Here is a 23,839-nt window from a genome sequence, read left to right on the forward strand (position 1 = left end):
TTTTTATATAAATCGAATATACTAAAAGTTCATGTATTTTTCATAATTATCTTATAAATTTCGTGAAATTGTTTACAAACTATTTGAACATGGAAAATCCCTATAAATAATTGATAGGTAATAATAATATCATACGACCTATTAATATTGTACATATATATTTAATTTAAGTTGTTATGTTATTAATATAATGGTCACTAGACTTTCATCCGCGTGCCCACGCGGGTATATTTTTCAAAAATATGTTTCTATTTGTTTTTCATGTTAATAATATAAGGGTTAGGCAAAATATCCGAATCTGGAGAACCGAACCGATCTCGATCCGAAAAAGTAGTACCAAATCCAAACCGAAATTGATTAAATATCCAAATTATTCAAAATTTTAGTTTTTGGAGAACCGTATCCGATCCGAACCGAAGTATTCCGAGAACCCGAATGTATCCGAAATAAATTTATATATTTATATATATATTAATTATTTTTAGATTTAATATATATAAAACATCTATAATATATATGATACTTTTAAGCTGGTTTAAATACTTGAAAATATAGACAAATAGTCAATAGTAAATATATAAAATAGTAAAAGTATACTTAAAACACCAAAAATACTTAAAATATTTATTGATTCTCTATCCAAATATTTGAACTAAAATAGTTTATATATTAAGTTTAGGTATCCTGACATGTGTTATTCAAATTTATATTTAATATATTATTTTGTTTATAGTTTTTGAGAAATTTAAAGTATATAAATATATAATAAATTTTAAAAGTAATTTAAATGAGTTATCCGAACTCGAACCGAATCCGCAAAAATCCGAAGCGAACCCGAACTGAAATTTAGAAATATTAGAATGATTCTGAAATCTTTGACCCCAGAAACCCGAAACCAAACAGACCTGAATCGAACCCGATTAGGTACCAGATAGACAGTTTTACATAATATAATGGACTTCCAAATTTTCTTAAAAATATAGAGAAATTAGGGTCTCTGTACCCACAAAAACCCATAATTAGCAAACTACCCCAACCACTATTAACATTTCTAAAACCCGAGATTATCCCTATCCATGTACCATCCTATATAGCCTAGTCTTAGATACGATGTCAGACTCATATCTCTATGCATTGCTAGACGTATATCTCCTCTCTCTTTCTCTCCCTCCCTCTCTCTTTCTCTTTTCCTCTTTTCTTTCGTTCACGTTTCAAAATTTTCACACCTTTTTTTGCTCTTGTATTTCGTAAAGGCAGTGAAAACTCAAGAAAAAATCTTAAAAATTTGAAATCATTGTCACAATAGAGAAATCATTGACGCATAAAGAGGTGAATGATCTGCGTTGGTACCGTAGAAGGAATCAGAGGAGGTAACTCAAAAGAAAAAGCTATGAAACCATCGTGAAGAGAACAAGTGTTGACTCATCTCCCATCCAAGAAACCGTATTGGCTATTTTTCTTAGTGCTAATTTGGGTCAGGTTCTTTCTCGTCAGACTGCATTATGTGCAAGAATCTCTTTTATTGACGCTACTAGTATAATTAAGATGTTAACTTTTTCAGTAAGCTTTAACTTAACTAAAATAGACATAATTTTTGTAGTGGTCTAGTGTGGTAACGATATCTACTTAGTTACATGTTAAACTTAGATTTAGCAGTTATTAATAGGTGTAGAAGTCAATTTATGTACTCTTTTATAACAAGTAAGTGTTTGTAGTATATAATGTTATTGTGTTGATGTATTTTTCCTAATATATGTACGACCAAATAGCAACTAATATATTTATGGAAATACTAAAAAAAAATTTGGAGACAATTTTTCGTAAATGGCTCACATGTTAACGGGATAACAAATAAGCTATGCATCTAATATAAAACGTAGCAGATAATCAATCGAATATATGACATGATTATGGTGGGTGATATTTATAATGTTAGTTGATACATATAATGTTACTGGATAATGGTAATATCGGTACATAGTTTCTGATCTGTTACAAATATGTAGTTATCGGTTGATACATTTTAGGCTAGCTGTTACAAAACATTTTATGCCCCTTAATCCCTAGTTTTCCATTAAAATCTTCATCCACGTAGAATCTGTTTGTCTAACGCATGTTACAACAAAAATTAACGTGTTCACATATATCAGCTTTCTATAGAGGGTTATATATATCATAATTTCTAAGTATCAGTTAACAAATCTCGTACATTTTCAAAAATCTCTAATAACTTTTGTAACATCTATTTACTATGTTAACAGTTACTCATGTCATTATATGTCACATTTGTATCTATATTCACAGGGTAACTCCCATGTATATAGTTAGCCTCTACACATTATATTAAACCTTAACTACTAACTTGGGATATGAGATTACACTATTTAATATTACGATCAAATATCTCAGAACCATCTACAGTGAAACGTGAATATCAAAAAGGTTATTGTGGTCTAAGATCCATCTAGTGGCACACCTACACGTGAAGAGGGACCTACAACATCTCTAGCACATATCAGAAAGATATTATAGTCTGTACTTTATTAGGAGAGGTGGCAAGGAAGAAAGGGTATTTTCGGCAAAACAAACTCAAAATACTATAGGAAGCAAAGTTTTTCGTGCAAATGAGTATTTTGCTGATTTTGATTTATTTTGGGTATATTCAGCCAATTGACTCAAAAATATAAGCTCATTACTTTTTTTTCTCTTAATTTACTTCTATCCATGTTTCCAAACAAACTTATTTTTTAAAACTACAATCTATGTTTCCAAACAAAGCTATTTTTTAAAATTACAATCCATATTTCCAAACAAACTTTTTTTTTAAAACTACGATCTATGTTTTCAAACAAATTTTTAAAAACAATTGTTATACATGTTTTCAAACAAATCTAATTTGTCCCTGAGTTTTAATAAGATAGATGTAAGAAATAATTGTTTTATCTCCATAAAAAAAATACTGAGAAATCCTCAACAGCCAACGCTCTCTCTATAAGCCAACTTTCTTAAAATAGCCTTCCCACGTAAATTTTAAATTTTATTGGTGACAACCACGTTAACATTTTATTACTATTTTATTTGTTTCAATACAACCATCTTTATTTTCAAGTCACTTTTAACAAAGAATTATATACTTCCGTAAGATATTACCTGATATGTCATTCGGAAATATTCAGTGCTCTATATAGCATATAAGAAGCATATTATTATTTTTTGTCAAAAAAACAGATAAAAGGTAATAAACGATATACATGTATAAATGTAGATTAGACCAAAAAAAAAAAAGTTTAAATGTAGATGGACTATCCCCTGTGTAACTTTTCTATTCTTATTAAATGTTCATGGTGGGAGATGAATCTTAGATCCAGATGACTAATAAGCCGCTTGCTAACAAGAGCATGATTAACCCAGGATTTTTAGGATGAGGTTCTTAGCGGAAGTTAAAAAATTATTTTTTAACTTATAATTAAAAAAACTAAGAACCGGTTCTTAAATAAAGACTTTAAGAACCGGTTCTTAATTTTTTTAGTTAAAAGTTAAAAAATGGTTTTTTAATTTTCGTTAAGAACTCCACTCTAAGAATCCCGGGTAGGTCTAAGTGATGTCATGACTTCAAGATAGCGTCAAGGCTGATGCCGGAGGGTTGAGAGAGTAATGGGCATTTTATCTCCAGTAGAGGCCCGTTATTTGTGACAAAATCAATACTATTAAAAGTGAATGAGTTTTAATAAATCTACTTAAAAAAGTTGTTTGGACCATTTCTTTAACTAATAATATTTTGGTGTTACTTTGATTTGGACAAACAATATGTTACCTTAAATTTCTCTAACAATCATTTAGTCAAAACTTTTATTTTTTGGACCCATATCTTTTTGTAAACGAAAAGATTATACTATATATACACGACCACATAAATTTGGTTCACGAAAATATAATATCACGTACACTTTATTATACTCTTCTCTAAATATGATTCATTAACTTCATAATTAAGATAAGTTGAAAAATTATATAATATGTTAATTTTATTTTATTGATAAATAACAATTTAGTATTTAAGATAAGTTTAAAATTATCAAAAACCCAACAAATTTTTTTTTTTACTGCTCAACAAAAACCTACAAATCTATACTATTAAATTAGCCAAAAACCTCTCAAATAAATCTTAAGTTTCACCAACCGAACAAATGTACCTTTTTATAAAATGCACAAAAATATAAAGAAAGGACGTTAGATTTGGGCATTCGGGTCTTCGGGTCAAATATAAATCGGTTTCTTTCAGGTCCAAGTTCTTTGGGTCTTGGACATTTATATCCAACTAGGCATTTGAATTATTATTTTTGTTCAGATCGGTCCCTTTTAGTTCCTGGTCAGTTTAAGTCAATAATTCAAGTATCTGTAAAATTTACTATGTAATTTGGCTACGTAATGAGTCTAGCTCGGTTCGAGTATTTAGGACAAAAAGATCTAAAGAATCCGAAAAGCCAAAAAATCAAAACACGAAAATACCCAAAATCAAACAAATACGAGAAATAACTAAATATCTAAAAGACCAAAATCTTACCCGAGAACCAAAAATATCTAATATTTTAAATATATTTTTAAAATTGAAATTTTTTACCCAAAACCTGAAGCTATAACAGAAAACGTGAATCCAAAATTTACAATAATATTTTTATACTGAGAACATATATGAATTACTAAAATATACATAATATGAACAAAACATTCTCGGTACTTTGAGTACCCGGAGTCCAACAGAGACCCGCATGTCTAAAAAAATCTAATAGGTACTTTTTCCTAATCCCGAACCTCAACCTGTATTTCGTATTGGTTTGTTCGTTTGTCAAATTTGGGTAAAATTTTCTTACTTAAGAAAGAGTTACATAAGAATGTATATAAAAAATCTCGAATAAACTTATTCATAAGATATATAATTTTAAACAAATTTCTCTATTCGATATAATACGACTTTATAACATAATAGTACACAATATACTCAAAAATACTATCTCATATCCAACTTCGTATATAACCCATAAAACCCGCGCTTTCGAAGCGCGGGTCAAAATCTAGTCGATAATTAAAATTTATACTCTAGAATCTTTATTACTCCATAAGAAATTAAGAGCCACTATAAACTTTTTGATTTATTATATTTTGATCGATATTCTTCAAAATGGTTTCACTTTTGCTCTTCGATGATTATTCATATTACTCTTGGAGACTACTATGATGAAAATACCACATTTAATAATCATATATTATCTTTTAACGATTTAATATAATGATAATAAAAAATGGTCAAACTTTCTAGGGCTAGCGATTTGTTGTAGAAGTCGTTTACCGATTTTATTTGGACGTCTTGAGGAGAGAGCAACCATTTTCTGGAAACCGATATAAAGAGAGAACAACACGATTACTGCAAGAAACGTTGCAGATTATCAAGACCAATAACTAGTGACCCAGAAACATAGGAGAATCTAAGAAGCTCATCGTTGCCTTGTTGTTGAAGGAACCCATTGACCATTGACAAATTCGAGATGCCTTCTGAGACGTTGAAGTGGGTACTTGCACACATCGTTGGTCGTTGGAAAGTAAACGGAGTACGTATCGCCTTCTTGACCGGTGATCCCTCCGAACCACCACGCGTCTAAGTCAAAAGCATCAACCTTATCATGGAGGCTAAACATCGACGGCCGAGATAACTTGGGTGGCATCGGACGGATTTCGTCGGCGGAGATGGTTTCTACCAACGGCTGAGGGTCTTCACCTTCTGTCACAAGGTTCTTGTACTCAACATTGTAGAAAGATCCGTGGGGAAGCTTGGACAATACCTTGGCCTCCAAGTAAACCATCTTCTTTGCTGCATACTTCAACCAAATCTCCTTCCACGAACTCGCCCATTGTTAAAGAGTTATTTTCTCTGATTTGTTGATGTGAAGAGACGAGGAGAGGAATTGGTTGTATTTATTGAGAGGTTTGTACTTCTACTTAAAAAATCTTTCCCTCTTTTTTTTTTTTTTTTTTTTTTTTTTTTTTGTAACAAAAAAAAAAAATCTTTCCCTCTATTTTCATTTTTGGACTATAGTTTTCTCCCTTGTTTTGTTTTTGCCTTTTCTTTTTTAATCATACGATTAGCCAATTGTTCCCTCTTTTGTTTTGGTTTTTTTTTTTTTACTTTTTTTTTTTGATAAAACCATATCATCGAATATCCCGATGGGGACTATACATGAGTCCGTTCCATCAGGCTAAAAATTCAATCATTCTAGTTTCTGAGTTTACTCTCTCTAACTGTGCTATAAATAATGTTAAAAACATTATGTTTCTCATTCCATTGCCATAATTCCAATCTTCATAGTATAACATTCTAATGCAATTTCTTGATTGCACGCCAAGGTAGCAATCACTCCCAGAGTCAGAGTTTATGCGTCAATGTGATATTTAGGGATTCGTCTTCTTCTTACTGAACAGTGAAGAGAAAGGAGGAGTTGATGTGTCGGATCAATTCTGAATGGATTGGACCGGACCCCTTTAGGTTTTGCATCAAAGTTAGCTGGAAACTGGTTAGAGCCGCCTAGTCTCAATGTGTTGCTTGCATCAGAAGCAAGAAAACTAGGATATTTTGTGAGCCAGTATTCTTTCAAAGAGGCAAGTTGGGAACAAGAACACAACTGTTTTTTCAAACGCTTAAGCGTTACTATTTGTTTATTTCGCATTAATGGACTAGCGATTCAAAAGGTCAAAAGGTCTTCCTACACACACTGACACACTCTGTTGACTAGGTTCTTCCACACACACACACTAATGACATGAATGTATGCTTTTTTTTGTGCTAAGAAAATGAGTGAATGAGTTTTGGTTTAAGAAAAATTACTTCTTACACAAAATTAAATGTATTCACTCTGTTATTCCAATCTGACAAATAGCCAATGTACATAGTAAAAATTCGGAGAGACTTTTATCTTGGTAAAATGTTAAGAATCTTGATATACTAAATTAAAAAGAGTAGTTCTATGCCCTGTTCGAAACTACGCTAGGCGTTAGTCGGGCGGTGAGTATGGACCTAGCGAGTTAATGAAAAATCGGGGATTAACGGGGGCCTAGTTTTTAAGCTTTTACGTGTATATATATGATAAATACTAGGTATGTAATGAATGTTCAATAAGATTCCTCGGCTCAGGTGGTAAGTGGCATGTTTTGGATATCAATGAGCCCGAGTTCGAACCGATTTGTTGCATATTTCGTTTATTTTTTAAAGGAGGGACAAACTTATAATTTCTGCATTATCTCATTTTCTCTAACCTACGTTTTCTGAAGTTCCAACAATGGCTGTCTCCACTTTGTTCCCCAGATTTTTCACTCAGTTTCATCATTTATTTAATCATTTTAGCTTAAACTTTATAAATCTAAGTTGGATTCAAAATTTTATAAGATTTGTTGCATCAACCGAGTTGGATAAACGGCAAAACGCAGTCGTCCGCCTTGGAGCTCCGATTTGCTCCACCTCGCCACGGCAAAGCTCCGACCACCACCGACGCGGCCAATTACTCGGTTACACGGCCGCGTTTTCGAACATGGGTTCTATGTAGAGATATTATTGCTAAAACAAGGCACATGAAAGAAAACAATGACAGCGTTGCACAGAGGTATTAATGTCACATAAATCTCTCTCTGTCCCGATTTTCGAGGTCGTGCCGCACCCCATCTTCCTCGACGCCGGAGAGGCTTTTGGCCGCCGGCGTCGGGTTCTCTGTTCCACCAGTTGCTCTTTACCGTCCGCTGCTTCTTACATCGTCGTCTTCAGCCTCTGTGTTATCGTCATCTTCAACATCGCCATCCCATCGGTTCTCTCTGTCGCCACTACCTCGGGTCGTTGTTTGAGCTCTCCCAGCTCTAACTTTGGCTCCGGGAATCTCTGGAATTCTGGTCTAAGACTCACCTCTCCTAGGTCGTCGCCCAGATCTGTGCTCTATTCGCCGCCTAAAGCTTCAATGAAGACATCTCTGTTTGAAGACAGTCTCTGATGGGCTCATGTCCCCACACCGCAACCGCATCGCACTTCAACAGCCCCCGACGAATTGGTGACTGGGAATCATGTTTTTCCACTCTCATACTGTCGAATAGATCCTGTGCCATGGTGGGTGATGTACTCGAGCCTTCTGCTACAAACCGTCTCCACCGTATCTCCGTTTGATCCATCTCTGGTCGGCCCCTTCATTGACTCCAACGCAGGCTCCTCTGAGGATGGATTTGTCTCCTCCCCATCAAGACCCGTCGTGTCTACTCAAGGCTCCGATGAATACAACCAGCTACCGGTGGGTGTCCCATCTTCTTCTCGCGGCGGCGTCCGTGGTCCCAGCTTCCCATCTGACCTAAACCTAATTTTTTGGGCCTCTTCAAGTATTTGGGTCTTCCCTGATGTATTGGGCCTTAACCTAAACATTTCCTATATTGTCAAGTGCCTTCACCATTAGTGCCCCATCCGACAATTTCCTCCGACTTACTCATCCATTCTGGTATTTTCAGTGCCAAAAACAATTATGTATTCGGAGAGGAAGATATCATCAACCATCTTACCATCCCGCTCACCGAACAGTGTGATTACCGGATCGATTGAGATTCACCTAGTCTCCCGGATCAACATCGTCAGTGGTAGAGCTGATATCAGTGGTCGCTATCCAAAGGTATTTTCTTGCGGTCTCTTACCACGTTTCCCTCCGTATGTGTCCATATCAAGCTTCATAGTATCAAATTCAATTATGGAACTGGAGATGATGTTAGACCCGTCCAGATCACCGTACGTTTCACTGAAGATGCTCTCTACTATGTATAAGATTCAGATAATCTTCTCAGAGATTACTGATGGAGATACGGTTGTTTGTTTGCTCGACTATTTATCTAGTTCTAGCTGTACTTCGGTTCAAACTCATTCGCTTGGGTGTATCAACTTCGTTTACGACTATAGCAAGCTTGTTGGAGCTTTCAATTCAGGGATAAAAGTGAAGATCATCCAAGGATTTCTTCACATTGAGCAAGCCTCTCCCACCAACATCATATCGTCTGTTTTAATGTACTCTTTGTTGTTCATCTTATCTTCGACTATGGCTCCTGTTGTAACCACTTGGACTTTTGAGTTTTAATATATTTCGTGTTACAAAAAAAAAAAAAAGAAGGTATTAATGTCACTGTCAGCTTCTGAAAACCTGTTGAATTTGAGGTGTAAATAATTGGGATTGATTGATATATATATATATATATATATATATATATATATATATATATATATATATATATATATATTATTATTATTATTTTTTTATTGAGATATTTGTGACAAAGACGGACGGATACCACTAAAAAAGGTCTCGATGTCAAAAAAAAAACATACTCACATCATGTCATCATCACACGCATCTTAAAATTATTATGATAACTACTTCAATTCATAACTTAGCTGTATACTTAGTTTAATTGATTTTCTTCAAAAACCTTCGAGTCTTGCTTAAAATTTTAGACCAATAAAATGCAAATATTTATTTTTGTGTTTCATTTCTTCCAAACCAAAAAGTACATATCAGACAGACTGTCAAGGATTTTTGTATTTGTTTGAGAATTATATAAGTTGTATGAACATTTAAGTGGGCAACTTATGGGGGTATACATACATAGACTAATGTTGTTGCGTCAAGGTCCACGCTGTTAAATGCAATCGCTCATTCTTCTTTAATGTTATCTATCTACTTTTTTTTCATTTCCATCTTTAATATCCTGGCAGGGCAGCACATGTTTTCACTGATCCCAAGATTCAACTTGATTACTTGTCTTACAGCCTCGTTTTCGATATATACCATGTTGGTAAGGTGAATTCATGATTCATTATTGGGTTACTATTAGTTCATCGATCTACTTACCAGCTAAAAGTTTATCAACTGCGATGTCTCCAAATGAGGATTTAACTAAGAAAACCCTAACTGTCAATCATCTCTTATAAGTATCACTAATTGCTTAGTACTGAAATTTAATATTTACACAGATGAAGACCTTAAGGAAACGCATTTGATGACATCCGTCTCATGCAGTGCCTTTTGAAGCAACCTTTTATATATTAGTACTTCAGTGGAGTATATAACTTCGAAGCCTTCACTTTTTCTACTTCATTCCAGCATACTATGACCTTTTTGCCGGAGTAAATATATATTTATTTTAGGTTATATAATATCTTAATGTGGAGTAAGTTTTATTGGTTTTTGTTTCTTTTTACAAATAAATGTACGTAGTGTTTATTCACCTAACTTTTCCTTACCAAGTACTCTATAAATAATCGGGTTGCTCGATAATTTATGACAAATATGAATCTGTACATGTTTAGACGGACCGCAAAAACGATAGCTCGATGTTGATGGCATGAACGAAGCACGCACGTGACTTCGTGAGGCATTCCATGCAGCATCATATAAATATACATATATCTCCTTTGTATATAACTAAACTTTTATTGTTATTTTATTTCGATTAATTTTTTTCGAAATGACCTCTTTGAGATCTTAGTCCATTCGTACATTTGGAGACTAATAAGATGTGAATATTCATTTGAAAACAAACATCAAACTAATGATTTTTAAGAATATACTTGATCAAGGACATTTAAGTCTTATATTAAGACAGAAGAAGGAAAACATTCATTTATTTTGGAAATTAAAATAGCCATAATCTCGGTAATTACTTTAATAATGATGAAGTATAGATTAGTAAAAACATTAATCTCCAACTTGGATTTGCTCATCAACGAGCTAGAGCCAGCTTCTCTTTTCGGTATTCCGAAGGCAATTTTACATCGGTGGCTAATCCGAGGACCTCGAATAGTCGAATGAGGTACCAAGTGATATCTATCTGCCACCACTCCAATCCTTGCCTTGCCGATGACTGAAACGCATGGTGGTTGTTGTGCCAACTCTCTCCCATCGTAAACAAGCTTAGCCACCTTCATTATAGTCACAAGATAATAAAATCTTACTTTATTAGTAAACAATATATATATGATCATATATGCACATATAAAACAAGTTTATAAGCTTTTTCATTTTAAGATTATTTCCCCTTGGTTATCTGATTCTCATGCCGACACTAAAGTACTCGATGTTTGTGATATTCTTTTGGTTTAACCATCCGATTTAATGTTACTAATGATATATATTGGAATCTTAATTAATATCATACAGTATTACCAAACGTTACGAGATGTGTCTTTAGTTTTCCACGATCTCGAACCACAAATATGGCATGCTGAGTTTACGAGCCATGTCACGTGATACCCTAGCACACCTCCAACGCCCTGTCATAATTTTTATCAAATTCATAACTAATAGTTTTATAAAATTTTGAATATTGGATTAACGAACTGATTACCCCGCCGCAAGTAAGGTAAGGTAAACCACCGTAGAGATAGAGGACGGTCCAAAACATTAAGACGTGGAAACCAATGGTCTTTCTTAGAAACCTATAGAACCATTGCTGCTTCAAGTCCATCACGTTGTTACGTCCACCACACTGTTACATAAACTCGCAACGTTACAAACGACATCATAAGTCATATTAATTACAATTTTTCAAAAAAAAAAAAGTCATATTAATTAGAATAAGATATACGTTACCTTATATTTTATATAAAGCGTGTCAAATATCCACATGACATGGCTGAACAAAAATCCTTCCTTAGGGCTATGTGGGTCACGGTCCGAATCTGTGAACTGGTGATGGAACCTATGTATGCTCACCCAGTCCAATGGATCACCCTGGAAAAAAAATCATTTTTCTAATCATACTTCCAAAAACATATGACATATATTATTCTACGTGTTAATTGAAATCCATAAACCAGTTTTGGTTGACAAAAATAAATAAATAGTAAACCGGTTTTGACCTGAAGAGCAAAAACAGCAGCGTAAGCAATAGGATATTCAAGCCATTTTGGGAGCTTAAAGCTCCGATGTGCCAAGTTCCTATGGTAAGAGAATGTGATGAGCAGGTTAGTCACTGTGACGAGAATCAAACCGAACCGTAGTGCTTCCCATGTGTAGTTTAACGGCGCCAGGAGACACCAAAAGTGCACAATCGTAACGGTTAACGCTCTTGCTACATCGGCCCACGTCCAATATCTTTGAAAATACGCTCTTTTTTCATTACGCACCAAGCCGGTTGGACTAGAGCCACCGTCTTTAGTGGGATTACACATCTCGGACCCGTGAGGAATATAATAATATTGCACTTAGCTTGATTTAGTTAAAACTTATAAGTTGTATGAACATAAGAGTGAGCAGATATGGGTATATATACAAGGGCTAATGTTGTTGCGTCATGATCCACCTTGATAAATGCAATTCACCAACTCTTCTTTAATGCTATCTATCTACTTTATTTTCATCATTGCAACAGCACTTGTTTACTAGTACATATCTACTCACCAGCTAACGCTTAAATTGGATTGTCTCCAAATCAGGATCTAAACTAAGCAATCCCATTGGCCATTGCAAACTGCCAATGCTATTTCGTTTACCAAGTTTCTTAACACGTATATATGTCATTTAAATACGTTTGCATGCTATTCCAACTTATAATCTGGTATTCTGTCTATTGTGGTTGTATCTAACAATGTGTTTTTTTGTCAACTGAAGATTATATTAGAACAAGTGAAAAGCAACCATACACAGCAATGAACATATTCTTTCCGGAGCTAGAAACCGACAAAGATTGAAATAACTTCAGAGTCAATAGATCACATGAAAATTCTAAGCGATAGCTAGCTAAAAAGATGAAAAGGACTAACAGAACATAAGCAAATAGCTGTAACTTGAGAGAGGAAAGTGGCCCCAATGCATGCAACCCAAAGAGTATAACACAAAGAAATTCTCAACATTGGATAGAAACAGGTCAAAGGAACTTAAAAGAACAAGGTATCTAACAATGTATCTATAATATTGCACTTGTATATTTATAAATATTCGGAAAAAATAGTAGAGAAGAAAAATTACTTGTACCATAGTTTTAAATTTGATCCAAGATTATACCACTTAGCAATGATATATATCGTAGTGGATTCATAACTTATAAGTCTTTAACATTTTTGATGAATCTCAATTTTTTCAAGATAAAAACTATATTCGTTCAAATATGCAAATTATTTTTCTACAGAAATTAGTTCTATCATGAATGTACATAGTTTCTCATAAAAACATATTCGTTACAAAATTGATTATGAATTGAAAAAATCATAAGTTCAAAAAAAGAAAAACGTAGAAGGATCCATATATAGTGAAACCTACATTGACAAATGACAAGACACAACAAAGATTTATAAAACACTTAAAACAGAGAAAAGAGGAGAAATAAGAGTGTTAAAAAAAACAGAAGTTAATAGATTTTGGTCTTTGAATTGAAAAGGTTACTTGACAGAGATTTGCATTGGTTTAGTTTATTACAAGTCAAATACAAGTTGGTGAGAGTGTCAAAGACAAATGACCAATCATGATGTACTAAAAAGCCCGAAGTTACCAAAGCATAAACATGATCTCAATCGTTTCTTATTATATCAAAGAGGAGTTCAGAGGATAAGTTGTGTGTAGTGAAGGATTATTTTGAGAGGGTGGTGAAGCAAGACGTCTTGGAGCATTTCAAAGCAGGTCCAACGTTGGATTCAGGACAAAAACAGCTCTTAGTATCATTTGGGCCTCATTTGCATTTCAAAAGCAGGCCCAACGTAGGATTCAGGACATTAAGCACCTCTTAGTATCATTTGGGCCTCATTTAACTGTTGATGGGCTTGCTAGCATTAAGCCTCTCTCTCTCTCTCTTGTGTGTATTTGGTTCGGTGGCGAAAGTATACGAGAAACGTATCATCTCTCATTTCTCATCTCTCGTCGTATCTTTCCTTTCTTCATTCTTCTGATTCTCATTCTCATCCCCTTCTTCTCTCTCTATCACAGGAGTTAACAGATTCTTCATCTGCAAAGAAAACGAAAGAAGGTAGAGTTTCCCAAATCCAAAGAAGTGATTCTCGATTTCAATTTTTCCTTCTGTATTTGCTGAATTTGGGGATCGGATCCCTCCGATTTGGATTAATGGTCACAATCTCGTAGCTTTTAGGTTGTTATCTCATAGATCTCGCTTTTCGATGATATGTGAAATGAGTCAAATTCGTTCGATTTTTTTATTCAAGCTCTCGATTAGGGTTGATGGGTATTCGATTAACTAACAAAGTTTCGATTTTTTTTTGAATTTCAGATTTATCGAATTTGTGTTGCCACCATTGGAGAACAGCGAGGAAGATGATATCTAGGTCGTACACGAATCTATTAGACTTGGCTTCAGGGAACTTCCCTGTAATGGGGAGAGAGCCGCGCAGGCGGCTCCCCAGGGTCATGACAGTCCCCGGAAACGTCTCCGAGTTCGACGACGATCAAGCCTATAGCGTCTCCTCGGACAACCCCTCCTCGGTCTCCTCCGATCGTATGATCATCGTCGCCAATCGTCTCCCCTTGAAGGCCGAGAGGCGAAACGGGAGCTGGAGCTTCACCTGGGATCAAGACGCGTTGTACTTGCAGCTTAAAGACGGTTTGCCTGAGGATATGGAGGTGCTATACGTCGGCTCTTTGAGCGTTGACGTGGAGTCGTATGAGCAGGATGACGTGGCGCAGATACTGTTGGATAAGTTTAAATGCGTTCCCACTTTCCTCCCGCCTGATTTGCAGTCAAAGTTCTACGACGGGTTTTGCAAGAGGCAGCTGTGGCCGCTCTTTCACTACATGCTTCCCTTTACGGCTGATCACGGCACGAGGTTTGATAGGTCGCTTTGGGAGGCTTACGTGGCGACGAACAAGCTCTTCTTCCAGAAGGTTATCGAGGTTATAAACCCTGATGATGATTACGTGTGGATTCATGACTACCATTTGATGGTCTTGCCTACTTTCCTGAGAAGACGGTTTAACCGGATCAGGATGGGTTTCTTCCTCCACAGTCCGTTCCCTTCGTCAGAGATATACAGGTCTCTCCCTGTTCGTGAAGAGATCCTCAAGGCGCTGCTAAACAGTGACCTTATTGGCTTCCACACGTTTGACTACGCTCGTCACTTCCTCACTTGCTGCAGTCGGATGCTGGGTCTTGAGTATCAGTCCAAGAGGGGATACATTGGTCTGGAGTATTACGGTAGGACTGTGGGGATAAAGATCATGCCTGTGGGGATCAACATGGGTCGGATTCAGTCGGTTATGAGATATTCAGAGGAGGAAGGTAAGGTGATGGAGCTTAGAAAGCGTTACGAAGGCAAGACAGTGTTGCTTGGTATTGATGACATGGATATCTTCAAAGGCATAAACTTGAAGCTTTTAGCGATGGAGCAAATGCTTAATCAGCACTCTAATTGGAGGGGAAGGGCTGTTTTGGTTCAGATTGTGAATCCTGCTAGGGGTAAAGGTATTGATATAGACGAGATACGCGGCGAGATTGAAGGAAGCTGCAAGAGGATCAACGAAGAGTTTGGGAAGCCTGGTTATCAGCCTATCGTGTATATTGATACTCCGGTGTCAGTAAATGAGATCATTGCTTATTACCATATCGCTGAGTGTGTAGTCGTTACAGCCGTTAGAGATGGTATGAACCTTACTCCCTATGAATATATAGTGTGCAGACAGGGTCTGCTCGGGTCTGAATCAGATTTTAATGGTCCAAAGAAGAGCATGTTGGTCGCGTCGGAGTTTATTGGGTGTTCTCCTTCGCTTAGTGGAGCTATAAGGGTAAACCCATGGAACGTGGAGGCGACCGGAGAAGCTCTGAACGAGGCCCTCTCGATGCGTGATCCTGAGAAACAACTCCGACATGAGAAACACTTCCGGTACGTTAGTACTCACGACGTTGCCTTTTGGTCGAGGAGTTTCCTGCAAGACCTGGAGAGGATATGCGTGGACCATTTCAAGAAGAGGTGTTGGGGGATGGGAATTAGTTTCGGTTTCAGAGTCGTGGCACTGGATCCTAACTTTAGAAAGCTTTCGATACCATGCATTGTGTCGGACTACAAAAGGGCGAAAAGCAGAGCGATACTGTTGGATTACGATGGCACTTTGATGCCTCAAAACTCCATCAATAAAGCTCCCAGCCAGGAAGTTCTTAAATTCTTGAACGAACTTTGCGAGGACAAGAAGAATTCTATTTTCATCGTCAGCGGAAGAGGAAGGGAAAGCTTAGGCAATTGGTTCTCTCCTTGCGAAAACATTGGGATTGCAGCTGAGCACGGATACTTCTTAAAGTACAATCCTTCTCTTGTTTTTTTATTTTTTATTTTGAAGTAGTTTAAACTCTTCTCCTTCAGTGCTAATAATAACATGCCTTTTTATACATAGGTGGCCAGGGAACAAAGAATGGGAAACATGTGGTCAGAGCTGTGATTTTGGTTGGATGCAGATCGTGGAGCCTGTAATGAAACAGTACACGGAAGCTACGGATGGATCTTCTATTGAAATTAAAGACAGTGCTCTGGTTTGGCAATATAGGGATGCGGATTCCGGCTTTGGTTCTTTGCAAGCGAAGGAAATGTTGGAGCATTTAGAGAGTGTTCTAGCTAATGAGCCTGTTGCAGTCAAAAGCGGCCACTACATCGTAGAAGTCAAGCCTCAGGTAAGTGAGATTTTCTTCTGCTTTTATTCAAGCGTTAATGTTATGGTATAGTTTCTCAATTGGTGTTTTATATAGGGAGTGAGCAAAGGATCAGTGGCAGAGAAGATATTTTCATCAATGGATGAGAAAGGAAAACCTGTCGATTTCGTGCTATGTATTGGAGATGACAGATCAGACGAGGACATGTTTGAAGCGATTGGTAATGCCATGTCGAAAAGATTGCTCTGTGACAATGCTCTCGTCTTTGCATGCACGGTTGGGCAAAAGCCAAGCAAGGCTAAATATTATTTGGACGATACTATGGAAGTGACAAGCATGCTTGAATCTCTAGCTGAAGCATCAGAGGCTTCGAACTTCTCTATGCGTGAACTTGATGAAGCCCTTTGATTTTGAAACCAGGTTTTGTTCTTTTATGATCTCAATTCCAGTTCTGTTTCTGCAAGAAAAATAAAATGGTGATGTGAAGCTTTGTTTGTTATCATCTTTGCAGGATGTTGAAGTAACAAGCCAAAACCATTTCCTGATCTTTGCTTCTTTTTTTTTTAAATATATTTTTATATTGCCACTATTTTTATTGTAATTGAATGATCTTGAGAAACTATGAATTTGGATTCAGCTGTTTATTGGAACTGTGATAAAAATGTTATGCAGAGACTGGTTAACTTGCGTGGACACCATTGTTGAGAATTTTTTAATTATACATTTTTCTTTGCCTCTCTTGTGTAGTTTCTGTTGTTCTGTAAAAACTTTCCTTCTATATATATATATAACTGAGTTTGTCTATTATACTCCAACGAGACATACTTGTTACAGAGAATGGGAAGTAGTATCTTTAGGATATACACGAGAAGATATTCATTCAAATGTCTCGTTTACTCAAACAGGAGCTGGTGTTGGTGTTGATGTTGTTGACGTTGAGGAAGAAGCCACACGGTTCTCAGGAGGAATTTCTGTAAATTCTGAGAGTATTGCTCGGAATTCATCACCAGACATTGTCTCTTTCTCGAGAAGTACTTCAACAATCTTGTCCATGGCTTCACGGTTGTTCCTTATGTGTCCCAAAGCTATCTCGTACGCCCTGTCTGATAGCGTCTTCACCGCTGAATCAATGTCATTTGCAAGCTTCTCAGACATTGAGTTTCTTGCCATCATTCTCATGATCACATCGCTTTGAGCTGATGAGTCCATTAGCGACCATGGTCCAATTTCAGACATCCCAAATGTTGTCACCATCTGCTTAGCCAAACCAGTGATCTGTTGCAAGTCACCAACCGCGCCGGTTGTCACCTCAGGCTCACCAAAGATGACTTCTTCAGCAGCTCTACCACCGAGTCCACCAACAATTCTTGCAAACAGCTGCTGTTTAGAGATTAGAGTTGGATCATCTGAGGGAATAAACCAAGTCAGACCTCTCGCTTGTCCTCTTGGTATCAACGTGACCTTTTGAACAGCATCATGCCCTGGAGTCAATGTTCTGCAATAGCAAAAAGAATGAGCTCTAGATTAAACACACACACACAAGCTTCTAATCTGATTCTGACTTACCCACAGACAGCATGTCCAACTTCATGGTAAGCAACCAAGCTTTTGCTCTTCCCATCTGTCATCACAGTCCCTTCCATCCCAGCTACAATCCTATCAATCGAGTCATCAATCTCTTTCGATGATATCGCTGTCTTTCCACGTCGTCCAGCCAATATGGCCGCCTCGTTCAAGAGGTTTGCAAGATCAGCTCCGCTGAATCCAGGCGTTCTCATGGCTATTACTTCAAGTGAAACACCATTCTCAAACTTCTTGTTCCCGGAGTGAACCTTGAGTATATCTGTTCTTCCCTTGACGTCCGGAACGTCAACAGACACCTGCATTGAACAACAACACACATTAAGTTAGTTCAGGGCCGGTCCTGGCCAAAGCCGAATGAAACATTGGCCAACATTTTTTGACGAAAATTACATAAAACCCCAAATTTGTAAAGAAGATTAATCTTTACCAAATTGCCCCCAGCCCCCAAAATCTCAGGCCGGCCAACCAACAGTATAAGATCAGTGGAGAGTCCCGAAGCATTACTTTCTCCGTTTCATTTTACTTATTGTTATAGGTTTATGCACACGAATTAAGAAAACATATGATTTTGTTTATTTCCAAAACAAAAACACAATTGCCTATTATACACTTAACCATTTTTCAACCAATAGAAAAATAAAATGAAGAATCTTATTAATAAATTTTGCTTTGAAACTTTAAAACGACACTTATTTTGAAACGAAAATTTTTCCCTGCAAAATCGAAACGGAGGGAGTATTATATATATACCTGGCGGTCAAAACGCCCTGGTCTCAGCAAGGCAGAGTCAAGAATATCAGCTCTATTGGTAGCAGCAACCACAATAACACCAGTGTTACCCTCAAACCCATCCATCTCAGTCAAGAGCTGATTCAAGGTCTGCTCTCTTTCATCATTACCTCCACCAATCCCAGTCCCTCTCTGCCTACCAACAGCATCAATCTCGTCCACAAAGACAATACACGGCGCATTCTCTTTAGCCTTTTTGAAAAGATCACGCACCCTCGAGGCCCCAACACCGACAAACATCTCAACGAACTCAGACCCCGAGATAGAGAAGAAAGGCACACCGGCTTCACCAGCGATGGCTTTGGCCAAGAGGGTTTTACCAGTACCGGGAGGACCAACGAGGAGGACGCCTTTAGGGATCCGGGCACCGACCGCAGTGAACCTCTCAGGCTTCTTGAGAAACTCCACCACTTCCATGAAGTCTTGCTTTGCTTCATCAACACCAGCCACGTCGTCGAATGTTACACCAGTGTTTGGCTCCATCTGGAACTTGGCTTTGGACTGACCGATCTGAAGCGGGAAGCCAGGCCCACCACCAGGCCCACCACCACCGGAAGACCGTCTCGAGAGAAGAAACAAACCGCCAATGAGAATCACAGGGAAAGCTAGGTTCCCAATCAAGTTGAGCAATGGAGAGCCTTGGTCTTCCTGAGCATTATGTGCCGCGAAATCAATATTCTTCGCCCTCAGCTTCTGGAGAAGCTCCTGGCTCAGCCCCGGTAGCTGCACGCGTACGCGCTGGATCCTGTTACCCAGCTCAGGAGAAACAGCTTCCACAATGGCTATCGTCCCGTTCTCGTACAAATCTACTTTGTTAACTCTTCCTTTGTCTAAATACTCGAGGAACCTGGAGTATGACATCCTAGACGAAGAGACCTCTTGCTCATCTGCTGCATTTGCTTTACCAGTTTTGAGCAAGCTCACTCCAGCTGCTGCTGCGTTTCCGAGTAAAAGCTTAAAGAAGCCTCTACGTGCTTCGTGTTTGTTCACATCTAAAGAAGCCTTCACAATAGATGTCCTGTTAGGTGAAGCAGACGTTGAGGAGAGTCTAAACTGTTTAGACCTTTGTTTGGTTGCGTGGAGAGATAGTCCGTTCCCGATAAGACAAGCCGATGAAGCAGCCATCTGCACTGTACATAAATTCAACAACAACAACAACAGTGAACAGTTTAGAAGATTACAAAAGGCCTGAAAAAAACGAGATCCAAACCAAGAACAAGTAAAAGAAAACGAAGAGTAGATTGACTTGGACATACAACTTACGGTAACAGTATAATCAACATGAGTGACCGTCTGACCGATATCATTAGCTAAGCATAAGAACAGAGATTGAAACATTTCTATGGTCTGGAACTATCAAAATAACCACTGAGTGTACCAAAATGTCCATGGAACACACAGAATCTCAGAATCCCTCCAAATTCGATTGAAATTCCTCAAATTAAATAAAAAAAACTCGAATCGACGAGATTTGAGTAGCTGAACATAACCCAAAGAGTAAAATATTACACAGAGTCAGACCAAACTGCTTCAGATCACTAAGATGAGTGAAGAGAATCATACCTGTAGATTCTCTAAGACAGACGACAAAGAAGAAGCTAGGTGCGAAAGAATATTTCTTGTTCGGAGAAGGAGAATAGATTTTGAAGAAAAATTATAGATGTGGTTTCCGAACATCTTACGTGTCTTCCTCTCAGTGGCTAGTTTCACTTTGATTTTTTTCAACCTTATAAAATAAAAACAATTCCTATATGTATTTTGTTCCCATCATTACAAAATTGTACTGAATTAAAGACTGTGACATCTAACTGTTTACAATATTTTAAGTAAATACATATGATCTTAGGGAAAAAGGATTTTTAATTCATCAATTATTTTAAATTAGCACTTTTAATACCCAACTACAACTTATGCAGATTTATTCCCAAAGTCATTATTAATTATGCAAAATAGACTTTAATAAATCAGACGTTAACTCATCGTTAGAGGCGTTAATCTATTCTATTAAAATAGCAGTGTGACCTATTGATAAAAGTATGGTCCAACTATTATTTCTTTTATCTTTATCATTATTTAGAATATTATTTATTATGCTTTATGCCATTAGACCTATATTTAAATTACCAATTGAAAAGACCTAAAAAGATGTAAAACAAAAAATATACCCGCCCTTTTTAAGGGCGGATCAGAATCTAGTTATAATTAAAAAAGGAGAAGGGAGCGACTTTTGCTTTCAAAACTCAAGAACCCTAAAATTGATTTTCTCAGAGAAATTTCCAATCAGATTATATATGTATATTAGTTAGGCATCTTTGGTTTGATTTACCTCGTGCTTTTGAAAATGGTATCTACTATTCAATTGTTCATAATGATTATTGAAATATTTAAGCTCATCTACCCATGAGCACATTATCTCCTCGTCAAACTCATGTTGATTGTCTCCTGCATATTCGTTGATTGTTTCTTGCAGCGAAAGCAACGGCATGGGAATGGGGAACATCCTCCTCGGTGATGATGACAAGTTGGTATTCTTCATGTCCGGTGTTTGGCTATACTAGAGCATGTGTATTATTGGATAGCAAAGGATGATCATCAATGTAAGAAGAAGAAGGGTGTTTGGATCTCTCGAAGAGGGAAACTGTGAAAACCTTGAGCCAAGTTGCGCCTGATTTGGAGAATGAAGTAATGATAATACCATTAAAATTATTATTTTTAGAGTTAATTGACTTAATTGGTTTTTGAGTTAAAGAAAAATTCAAAACGAAAACGATCCAAAGAAAAATTAATCCACTGAAGAAACAATAATGTGGTTTCGAGAGTTATGTAGAAACCAGAAACAATGCAAAGCCAAACATAAATACTGTAAACCAAAAATCTAAAAACAGAGTAAATCGTTTTCTTTATAAAACTGAGTTAACAAAATAATCTCAAGTGGAATGTGAAGAACACAAGCTAGGAAGAGAAGCCAAATTCTCCTTGTGATGCTTGAGAAGGTTGAGAAGTTTGAGAAACTCCAAATGGCGAAGACTCTCCCTACAACAAACAATCAAAGTTTTACACTGAGAAAAAATTGACAACACAATAAGAAAAGAAGTTAAACGAGACAAACAACCTGTGCTTTCCTTGGACGACCTCTTGGACTCTTAGGTGGAGGAGCTGCAGTGGGATTAGGACACCTAGTCTTGTTGTGACCTTCTTTGCGACAGTTTGAGCATGTTCCCACACGACCATGTCGTGTAAGCTTATGTGGATTAGTGGCTGACTCATGAGGACCTTTCCTCCTAGCATGTGTATTAGGCCTTCCTCAATTGAATCTTGAAGGAGGAGGTAGCATGGGTAACCGACCTAAGCGTGGCCACAGTTTCATACCTTGAACCGGCTTCATACCAGTAGAATATAGTTGGCGCCATGTAGAGGTGAGGTAGTAATCTGATACATAATTATTGAGATTCAGCTTTGTTGTTGTGATGACACACATAGCATGCATACAAGGTAGTCCATTCAACTGCCAATAGCCACAACCGCATGTTTTCTCCTCCATATTTACGGTGTAAGCATCACTGTGATACTCTATTTCATGTGAATGTCCTGTGGTCATATACATGATGCAATCCTTAGCTTTCTGCCTGTTAAGTTCAATCTCCTTGTCTGCTCTTGGTGTGACCCTCTTATTCCACCTATTAGTTAACAAAGTCCGCTTTGCATTCCTGACCATATTCTTTCTCCTAACCTCTGTCAGCATATCAAGAAGCGGCTTCCTCCTTGACTCTCTAACACTCCTATTGAAGGACTCAGACAAGTTGTTTAGATTGTCATTGCAAAACGATCCAAGCTTAAAGAACGCCCGAGACCATGTTGTTGGAGCAGTACTTTGCAGAGACTCATAAGCTCCAACATTGTACTTCTTCAGTGCCTCTAAGTTATCCCTAAAAGCTTCTGGTGTGTAGCTCCTTGCTATTTTCCAGAAAAGACGCTCAAGCTCTATGTCTTTGTTTGTCTTCTTCCAATTCTCAAGAACGTGTCGAGCACACATCCTATGCTCAGCTTTAGGAAGCTCTTCATGAACCACATTTAGTATACCCTGTCAAGCAAATAACATATACATAAGTATAAATCATTCCAACAATATTTAAAATATATATATATATATATATCCTGTGTTTGTCTGAGATTATTGTACAGTTTGATCCATCTTCAAGCCCCAAATCATTTTGCAAGAGTTGCACAAACCATAGCCAATTAGGATTGTCCTCCACTTCAACCACAGCCCAGGCAATAGGAAATATTCTATTATCTCCATCTCTGCCAACTGCAGCTAACATTTGCCCTTTTATATCCCATTTCATAAAAGCAGCATCTAATCCAATGATCGGCCTACATGACTGCCTCCAAGAAGTTTTCAAGGCTTCAAAGCAAACATAATGACGGTAAAATCTTTGAATGCTTCCTGGCACTGGTCCTGGGATTGTCTCAACCTCCATTGTTGATCCCTCATAAAAGCAGCATTCTTATGTTTTCAAGGCTTCAAAGCAAACATAAGAACCTCTTCTTGGTAATCCCAAAGTCGAGCAAAGTGAGCTTCATGTCCAGCCTTTCTTCTCGCTGAAAGCACTGATTTAGCTCTTCGATATTGTTCGGGTGAGACAATCATATTGTACTCCCTCTTTATCTCATCCACCATCTCCTGTGACTTAATTTTAGGATTAATTCTAAGCCTCTCCTCAAAAAGTTGCCCAATTGTTCCACTCTTCAAAAGCTTTGTGTAACCGGATCTTACACAAATATGACTGTCATTGTACACTTTCACCATTAACTTGTTTCT

At 37.2% G+C, this 23,839-nt stretch overlaps 5 protein-coding genes across 6 annotated transcripts; 1 reads left to right on the forward strand and 4 right to left on the reverse strand.

The window, feature by feature from the left end:
* Positions 1–3,696: 3,696 nt before the first annotated feature.
* LOC106378002 (protein AGENET DOMAIN (AGD)-CONTAINING P1) lies at positions 3,697–6,147 on the reverse strand. The gene is given in 2 exon segments (XM_048765614.1): positions 3,697–5,844; positions 5,846–6,147. Coding segments are annotated over 2 exon segments (414 nt in total). The 5' UTR covers positions 5,908–6,147; the 3' UTR covers positions 3,697–5,492.
* A 4,445-nt stretch (positions 6,148–10,592) lies between these two features.
* On the reverse strand, positions 10,593–12,309 carry LOC111213569 (delta-9 desaturase-like 5 protein). Its single transcript, XM_022715362.2, has 5 exons — positions 11,924–12,309; positions 11,655–11,795; positions 11,410–11,550; positions 11,229–11,335; positions 10,593–10,984 (listed from the first exon to the last, which is right to left on the reverse strand). The coding sequence occupies exons 1-5, from the start codon at positions 12,233–12,235 to the stop codon at positions 10,786–10,788; spliced, it is 900 nt and encodes a 299-aa protein (XP_022571083.1). The 5' UTR covers positions 12,236–12,309; the 3' UTR covers positions 10,593–10,785.
* A 1,523-nt stretch (positions 12,310–13,832) lies between these two features.
* On the forward strand, positions 13,833–17,382 carry LOC111213570 (probable alpha,alpha-trehalose-phosphate synthase [UDP-forming] 7). The gene is made up of 5 exons (XM_022715363.2): positions 13,833–14,022; positions 14,281–16,297; positions 16,392–16,665; positions 16,741–17,064; positions 17,156–17,382. The coding sequence occupies exons 2-4, from the start codon at positions 14,325–14,327 to the stop codon at positions 17,050–17,052; spliced, it is 2,559 nt and encodes an 852-aa protein (XP_022571084.1). The 5' UTR covers positions 13,833–14,022; positions 14,281–14,324; the 3' UTR covers positions 17,053–17,064; positions 17,156–17,382.
* Positions 17,383–17,403: 21 nt separating this feature from the next.
* On the reverse strand, positions 17,404–20,759 carry LOC111213571 (ATP-dependent zinc metalloprotease FTSH 8, chloroplastic). Of its 2 annotated transcripts, none has more exons than XM_022715364.2 (4): positions 20,581–20,759; positions 18,979–20,142; positions 18,211–18,524; positions 17,404–18,139 (listed from the first exon to the last, which is right to left on the reverse strand). In XM_022715364.2, the coding sequence occupies exons 1-4, from the start codon at positions 20,692–20,694 to the stop codon at positions 17,542–17,544; spliced, it is 2,190 nt and encodes a 729-aa protein (XP_022571085.2). In that variant the 5' UTR covers positions 20,695–20,759; the 3' UTR covers positions 17,404–17,541. The 2 variants fall into 2 exon arrangements, with proteins under 2 accessions (XP_022571085.2, XP_022571088.2); XM_022715367.2 differs by having other exon boundaries at positions 18,979–20,147; positions 20,581–20,728.
* A 1,562-nt stretch (positions 20,760–22,321) lies between these two features.
* LOC111213572 lies at positions 22,322–23,498 on the reverse strand. The gene is made up of 2 exons (XM_048765924.1): positions 23,244–23,498; positions 22,322–23,098 (listed from the first exon to the last, which is right to left on the reverse strand). The coding sequence occupies exons 1-2, from the start codon at positions 23,496–23,498 to the stop codon at positions 22,322–22,324; spliced, it is 1,032 nt and encodes a 343-aa protein (XP_048621881.1).
* Positions 23,499–23,839: the final 341 nt, after the last annotated feature.

The sequence above is a fragment of the Brassica napus genome, chromosome C8 (assembly GCF_020379485.1).
Source record: "Brassica napus cultivar Da-Ae chromosome C8, Da-Ae, whole genome shotgun sequence".
In the NCBI taxonomy this organism is placed as follows: domain Eukaryota; kingdom Viridiplantae; phylum Streptophyta; class Magnoliopsida; order Brassicales; family Brassicaceae; genus Brassica; species Brassica napus.

Bases quoted from the DNA above. Each gene is read 5' to 3' on its own strand.
- LOC111213571 (XM_022715364.2), bottom strand. From the start codon at position 20,694: ATGTTCGGAAACCACATCTATAATTTTTCTTCAAAATCTATTCTCCTT. The intron at 18,525-18,978 runs GTATATATATAA...TGTTCAATGCAG, and splicing joins CAGGGCGTTTTGACCGCCAG to GTGTCTGTTGACGTTCCGGA. The intron at 18,140-18,210 runs GTAAGTCAGAAT...TTGCTATTGCAG, and splicing joins GTTGGACATGCTGTCTGTGG to AACATTGACTCCAGGGCATG.
- LOC111213569 (XM_022715362.2), bottom strand. From the start codon at position 12,235: ATGTGTAATCCCACTAAAGACGGTGGCTCTAGTCCAACCGGCTTGGTG. The intron at 11,551-11,654 runs GTAACGTATATC...TTTATGTAACAG, and splicing joins CGCTTTATATAAAATATAAG to TGTGGTGGACGTAACAACGT. The intron at 10,985-11,228 runs GTAATACTGTAT...ACTATAATGAAG, and splicing joins GACACATCTCGTAACGTTTG to GTGGCTAAGCTTGTTTACGA.
- LOC111213570 (XM_022715363.2), top strand. From the start codon at position 14,325: ATGATATCTAGGTCGTACACGAATCTATTAGACTTGGCTTCAGGGAAC. The intron at 16,298-16,391 runs GTACAATCCTTC...TTTTATACATAG, and splicing joins GAGCACGGATACTTCTTAAA to GTGGCCAGGGAACAAAGAAT. The intron at 16,666-16,740 runs GTAAGTGAGATT...TGTTTTATATAG, and splicing joins TCGTAGAAGTCAAGCCTCAG to GGAGTGAGCAAAGGATCAGT.
- LOC111213572 (XM_048765924.1), bottom strand. From the start codon at position 23,498: ATGGAGGTTGAGACAATCCCAGGACCAGTGCCAGGAAGCATTCAAAGA. The intron at 23,099-23,243 runs GTGCAACTCTTG...TTTGCTTGACAG, and splicing joins ATCCTAATTGGCTATGGTTT to GGTATACTAAATGTGGTTCA.